This window comes from Oratosquilla oratoria, chromosome 2 (genome assembly GCF_046742065.1).
Source record: "Oratosquilla oratoria isolate Oo_2021 chromosome 2, ASM4674206v1, whole genome shotgun sequence".
NCBI lineage: Eukaryota > Metazoa > Arthropoda > Malacostraca > Stomatopoda > Squillidae > Oratosquilla > Oratosquilla oratoria.
In genome coordinates this window covers 55,222,896-55,230,395 of record NC_134778.1, presented here as the reverse complement: position 1 = coordinate 55,230,395, position 7,500 = coordinate 55,222,896, and the positions used below count along the sequence as shown (strand labels likewise).

The 7,500-nt window shown below is 43.0% G+C and overlaps 1 protein-coding gene across 2 annotated transcripts in view; it reads right to left on the bottom strand.

The window, feature by feature from the left end:
* Positions 1 to 4,583: 4,583 nt before the first annotated feature.
* pwn (calcium-binding EGF-like domain-containing protein pawn) overlaps positions 4,584 to 7,500 on the bottom strand; it is an 86,217-nt gene continuing 83,300 nt past the window's right edge. For both annotated transcript variants that reach the window (XM_076208432.1, XM_076208443.1), the window contains 2 exons: positions 7,402 to 7,500; positions 4,584 to 5,997 (listed from right to left, as the gene is read on the bottom strand). The exon at positions 7,402 to 7,500 is cut by the window's right edge and continues 116 nt beyond it. In XM_076208432.1, the coding sequence (XP_076064547.1) occupies positions 5,872 to 5,997; positions 7,402 to 7,500 (225 nt within the window). In that variant the 3' untranslated portion in view covers positions 4,584 to 5,871. The remainder of the gene's footprint in view (positions 5,998 to 7,401) is intronic.

Genomic DNA, 7,500 nt, shown 5'->3' with positions numbered 1-7,500 from the left:
GAACGAGTGCTCGGTCACGGTGGCGGGTCCACCTCGAAAGTTTGCGTGAGGCCAGCAAAATCGGGCCCAACGAGACTCACCTCGGAACGAACTGGCTGAGTCAGCTTCGTTCCACACTCCCACCACGCTGCCGGCATCCCTCCAACTTTTGAGGTGTACCCGCCGCCATGACCGAGCATAACATAAGAACATAAGAATAAAGGAGACTGCAAGAGACCATAAGGACTACACTAGGCAGCTCCGTATCCATCACCACCTGTCGTCCCCATCCATAAAGTTGTCTGATCGTTTTTTAAAACAACTGATAGTTTCAGCGCTTACTACATGGTTACTAAGTTTATTCCATTCATCGACCACCCTATTAGTAAACCAATTCTTGTCTACTCATTCAACATCTGCAACTATGGCATCCCACATATACCGTATAGTGGTAGGGTATCCCCGTCCGATGGGCCAGGTCCAGCCCATTCCGGCCCTACCCGCGTGGTGCCCGGGCATGAGCGTTGTGGGGTTAGGCGTCAGCGTAGTGGTCACCATCATACGCCAGGAGAATCAGACTGACGCCTAACCGCCAGAAGCGCTGTCACGGGTGGGCTGGGCGATGCAGGCAATGAGCGCTGGCGTACGGTGGCCGAGCCTCACCCAAATAGATTAAGTCATGTAGACCGATTGCTGGTCACGGCGCCGTGTCGGTCCGGCCGCGGGCCATAGCGGAGGACTCCCGGATGGGCGATATGTAGGAAGGTGATGTAGGTTCAGCCAAGTTGTCATTTGATTTTTGACGCCAACCTTGGCAAGTTACAACCCAGAGATCGATTCTCTTTTGTTATATTTCGCGTTCACTGGCCCAAGACTTCACCGCGGCCAAGCACTCCCGACAATGCTAAGTGATGTTGAGTGAGTACTCTGTCACGGTGGTGGGTACACCTAGAAAGTTGGAGGGAGGGAGGGAGGTAACGGGGCAGGAGTATGGAACAAAACTGACTCAACCGATTCGTTTTGAAGTGAGCCTCGTTGGGCCCGATGTTGGCACCGATGACCAAGGTTGGGACATGGTGGCCCGGTTCGGCCCAACTTCTCGGCGTTATGGAGGACGAATTGAGGGCGAATTTGATGTTGAAATGAGGTCGGCAAGGGAAACCCGAGGCCGGACATCCGCAACTGTGACATCTCACGTAGGGTATCCCCTGCCGAGAGGCCGTGTGCAGCCCATCCCCGCACAACCCACGTGGTGCTAAGGCACGAGCATTGCGGGGTTAGGCGACAGCGCAGCGGCCACTGTCACACGACAGGAGGCTCAGAATGAGGCCTAACGTCAGAAGCGCTGTCTGTCCCTGGATGGCTGGGCAATTTGGGGTCATTTTGGTTACCTGTTCTGATTTATCCACCTTTTCACCCACAGGTCGATGGTGGCCAGGGCTCCTGTCGAGTCCACTTGGACACAGCTCACACCAACAGTACTGGCGCCGGAAGCAAAAAAATGAAAAATGGGAGAAAAGGCTCAAAATTGGAGGGTTGCCCCCACCACACCCTTGGGCCCAGGCTCCTCGCGTCTACCTCGCCGTCCACTGTGTCCGACTCTTCCTCTGGGGTATGTTTGGTCTAAATCGGTGACCTGCTGATTTTCGGCAAAATCCATGGATCCACCTTGATTTTTTTTTTTTTTTTTTTTTTTTTTCCTATGGTAATTTTGGTCACCTGCTCCAATATACCCACCTTCTCACCCACAGGTCGAGGGCGGCCATAGTTCCTGTGGAGTCCACTTGGACACCACTCAGACCAACAGTATTGGCGTCAGAAGCGGAAAAGTGAAAAATGGGAGATTAGGCTCAACTTTGTAAAGTTGCCACCGCCACGCTCTTGGGCCAGCTTGACTTCGACCTTTATTCCTCTGAAGAAGCCACTCAGTCGAAACTAGTTAGGAATAAAAATATTTCCCTCAGCCCGTGTTCCCTTTACCACCTATCCACTTATGGTTAATATTAACTTATGGTTAATATAAAGAACGTGTAATGTCTGTTAAGAAAATTAATTAGTTTTCCTCTGAAGAAGCCACTCGGTCAAAACTAGTTAGGAATAAAAAAGATCCCTCAGCCCGTGTACCCTTTACCTATTCACTTATGGTTAATATTAACTAATGATTAATATAAAGAACGTGTACTGTCTATGAAGAAAACTAATTAGTTTAACCATATATTTATATGCCGAGAGCGTTTTTCCACTTATAAGACAGCAAGGCCGCTTCACTTATTCGGCGACCCTGGCCCCCCTCGACCTGTGGCTGAGATGGTGGGTAGATCGGAGCAGGTGACTAAAATTACCCCCAAAAATCTGCATGGATTTTGGCCAAAATCGGCAGGTGACCGATTTGGCCTAAACTTAGCCCAGAGGGAGAAAGTCGGTCATAATGAGCGGCGAGGTAGACGCGAGGAACCTGGGCCCAAGGGTGTGGCTGTTGTGCCCCTTCAAAGTTGGGGGAGCAAAAAAGGGAATTTTTCTCCCGTTTTTCACTTTTGGGCCTCTGGCGCCCGTACTTTTGGCCTGAGTGGTGTCCAGGTAGACCCCATAGGACCTCTGGCCCCCCCTCGAACTGTGGGTGAGATGGTGGGTAAATCGGAGCAGGTGACCAAAATTATCCCCAAAAATTTCCATGGATTTTGGCTAAAATCAGCAAGTGACCGATTTGGCCCACACTTTGGTCACCTGCTCCGATTTAACCACCTCACCCAGAGATCGAGGGCTGCTAGGGCTCCTGTCAAGTCCACTTGGACACCGCTCAGACTAACAGTACCGGCGCCAGAAGCGGAAAAGTGAAAAATAGGAGAAAAGACTCAGCTGCGAGGAGGGTTTTACTTCCTCTGGAAACATTAAGAACTCCTGTGAGACGTTGTGCATCCTTGTCTATCCTCCTTTTCTCTTCATCCTTGCGAAGCTGACCACTAGAGTTGTCTAGTGAAAATACTATGGTTACTTTATTTGTATTTTCTTCTCAATTTACAGCCTCATTATTAACTAAAGGCCAGCATGATTTGCCACTGTAGTTCACTGGATTATGGATTTCATGTGAAATAGATACACCATGACTGGTTTATATAAGTTTATTTTAACTCAATAAACTGCAAGGATACAACATGAGTACCTTAGGGACCACACAACTGCAGACCAGTCCTAGTACCTCTTATCTAGTAAAGGACATTCCAGTAATTCACATTTATCTGTATAAGTATAGATGACATACAATTGCATTGCTTGACCATGATACAAGGCCTGATATCCTTGCAACTCCAATAATACAGCACTAATATACTGAAAATACGTCTGTGATCTTAATTTGTGCTACGCTGGTTTTGAATTTTGCTGCAACATCGTCTATTTCAAACTGACCAAAAACAAATGGTAGAAATATAAATATGAATAAATAGGGTAAGATACTGTAGGTCAGTCTACAATGACTCAGTCAGGAAATTGCATACATTTAGGTTAATAAAACTAAAAGTGATTGGCAAGTCAAGAGTACTTAATGCCTTGCTGTTTGGATCCACAGCAATGTTCCCCCCCATCTCGTTAGTCTTGGGTCGAGTCTGTCAACAAACATGTACGGGCGCTTCATGTGTCCCAAAGAGAAAATCACTCCAGGTGAACTAAATAGTGAGCAAAAAATGGAGAAATGAAACGAGTCAGTGAATAAAAGATTACTATTGATCAATAAGGAAATTGAAAACCCATATCACTGACCCCTTACCATGGATATGTTTATGTGCACAGATGACTATGGGAAATAATGAATAGTTTCGGAAACATAACGTAGTATTTAACAAGGTTTGAGATTTGCATTAAACATATAAAGTATGATGAAAATGTGGTGCAGGGAAGCATTAGCAAATGATCAACAGTACATCTATTTCTAAATCTTATTTTATATGTACATACATATACAACAGCCACAACTCCCCCTTATAAGGAGGGTAGCCGGTTCAAAATACACACATATGCCAAAAGGCCCATTCAGCCACCCACTCCCCATCACACTGCTTGGGCCAAACACAGTGCAGCGAGGCACAGTTCCTCCACAGTAGGATCTGACAGACAAAGCTGGTTTGCTCCTACGGTTTTACAATATCATTTAGGTTGCGTCATCCACTCGTTCATTCATAATCTCTTGTATTTTCTCTTCCTTGTTCCATTGGCATATAACACACACCAAGAAATAAAATAGGGAAAGTATCAAAAGTATTTCTACTGGAAAGGTGTTGTTACAAGGCACTTGAAGTTTTAAGTGACACACACTGTGAAGTTAGGAGAGCTAAAATAAGAAGTAAAGGTACCAGAGAAGATACTTAGACATTTGTAGGATAAAAAATAAATACCAATATTAGACTCAAAGGCCTTTTCATCCCCATTCATCCATCTCATACTAGTCTTCCTCTTGGGCTTCGCTTCTGTTTTTCACATTCCTTGTTAGTTTTTCCTCATTCCTTCAACACAATCTTATCAACATACTTTCACTTGACTGACGAGTTAAACACCATGTAAGGACGGAGCCTTTATTTGTATGACGTTTCGCTTATTACAACTTTTTCAAATACATAGCTGTAATACACATGCTTGAGATTCCTCCATTTCTCTTATTTAATCTCAAGGATGTGTATCACAACTATGTACTTGAAAAAGCTGTAATAAGCGAAACGTCGTACAAATAAAGGCTCCATCCTCACATGGTGTTTAACTCGTCAGTCTTGTCGGCAACTGCCACTTTCATGAAAATACTTTCACTTCTCAAACACCTCATCTCAAAAAAATATTCTCTTCCTTCCAGTCTACCTTACATTCTAAGTCCCAACTCCATACTGTACCAAGTATACAACCATTCTCTCGTACAACTTTTTCTTTTCATTCATTCCCAAGTACCTATTACTCATCACACCTTTCATCCTACCCACATATTTACTCACTCCCTTTATTCTGTAGCTCACCCTCACATTCAGTGAATATATACATGATATACATCTGATAGAAGACAAGTGTGAAGAAAGAAAATATACAGACGAGAAAACATAAATGTGTAAACTGAAAAGAGATATTGCATATTGGACATAATCCAATGTTTACATAAACTACAATCGGGTCTACATATACTCATGCTGTGCAATATTGAATGAATGACTGACATCACTCTCAAGTTTTCAAGTGAAAATTGTTGACGTAACAGGTAATAGGATTTACAAATGCAATGCAGGAATTACTTATTCACCTCTCGCTCATTCATTCCCCTTAGACACAAAGAATAACATTTAAAATTATGTGTAGTTGAACAGTAGTATTTCTCTAGATAACTTGCCTAGAGTTTCCCTGACTGGAAACCCAGTCACTTAGTAGCTTCCATAGTTTCTAGGCCTCCTTTAGATCCCTCCAAGAAGAAACTTTGGGCATGTCTGTGTCGTATCAATGTGGGATTATGTTTATATCACTAGCTTATGGTAATAGTAGGAGGCGAGTAGTTGCTGGTTGCCAGCTCTCACATGAAATTGTGGATGAAATATGATAAAGTTGATAAGAGATATCTTGGAACTCTCATCCCCTTGGGGCTCTACCTCCAGACAGAGATAAAGACTTACTACTGTTCTTAAGACATTATGAGACAGATATAGATAGTATATCTTTTCTATCTTGAAAAAAGAGTAGGAAAAAAATGCTTCCTCATCTATTGCTTTAGCATGTCCAATACATGCTTCTACTGTACAAATGCATGGTATGTTATGTATCCCCACAACTGTGCAGTCCCCCCTCACAAACTCAACACAGCCTGTCTTCAGACAGGTGCGTTGTGCCCTATCACATCATACACACGTGGAGAGGTGATAGATGAGACGATTAAAAGTGGACACCTCGGTTGAAGCTTTGTGGATAGGTGACCTTGGGAATAGGAGGGGGATGGTCAAGGTCGAAGCGAGAAGGGAGAGTCATTTCGTCTGGGTCATAATAGATGTCACTCGAGTTCTGTCAAGGGAATGAAAGGAAAAAGGGTGTTATTACAGAGATCCTACGGCTGGTGGTAGCACACATTTTTTTTCATCTCCTAATGACAAGTTCTGAGGTTTCTGAACGCAATGTAACGATGTTACGTGTTCTTTCACCTCTTAACAATAGTTTTTTTGGTGAACTATATTACATGTTTTTCATCTCTTCCTATTTTTTTTCTTTTTTCTTTTTAATCTATGTGTCATTACCCTCCAAAGAGAGGACAAGACATATAAGAAATACTGACAGTATAACAAAATTACACATCTATCCTCTCCTATTACAACTTCTGAATACAGTATTACAATATTTATTGTATGAATTTTGCAATATTTACACACTATTTTCCTGTATATATCTATATACAAAAGATGTACATACACAAAAAATTTAACGAGAATAAGAAGATTCAAGATGTATTCGAAGACAGCACTATTTGAGCACTACAATTCTAACATAGGCACAACCTCTGAGTGGGTGTGTGTGCTACATTTGAGTACACACAATGATGTGAACATATTGCAAGTATAGATTTGTATACAATAATGAGGGACCACTTATGGTGGCACTGGAGAATAAATACTTATACTATTAGATTGATAAATATATAAAAACTCAACATATTCTCAGCTTTGTGCTTAAAGCATAATTGTCTTGAACTTATTTGGCAACCGGAAATGGAAGACTATTGTGCTAATGCCCTCAAGTTTTAAACTCTACTTTTTTTTTAAATGGCCTTCAGGTAAGGATCAGAATCTTAGATTTATAATTTCAAAGACACCATACATTAGCAACCTATTAGTTTCCTTAATTAGCATTAAACGACATCCCTGGGGTTAATTACCCCCTTGGGTGGTTGAATGTCCACAGTATAGTGTGACAGGCTGGAAAAAAGATCAACTGTTGCAAACATTCTTAGCAGTGTTGCATAAGGTGCTTAGTTTTGATATAAATTTATATACACAGGTGACTTCAAGACCCTCTTTAACCCATGAAACCCCAGTGGTTGTCTTTATGGTTTTCTTTTGATTTCGTTTAAATTATAGGGACGCCTGGGTATTACAGTAACAGGGAAGATGATATCTAAAACTAGGCACAAGTCTTTCCTAAGTCAGGTCACCTTGCAAGTCGCATGGAGGGAGAATGAAGAGACGGGAAGGGGAGAAAAAGAAAATTACCAAAGATATGAGGAGCCCTTGGAAAGAAAACGGAGAAGAAGAGTCCGCTGGAAAGGAAAGGAATGGAAGGAGGAACCTGTACACAGTAACATCACATTTATACCCCTCCATTGCCAGGATCAGGAGACTATCAGCCCAGCTAGAAAAGCAGGGAATTGTAGCTTCGCGCAACGCGGGAGCTGGCAGCAGCAGCCAAGGTACCCACCCCAAGAGAGGCTCGTGACTTGGGGCGCGGTAATTGGTAAGGCTTATCTATATCGTCTTCCGAACTGTCCAAGCCAGTAGCGTCAGTTCCAACAAAGCC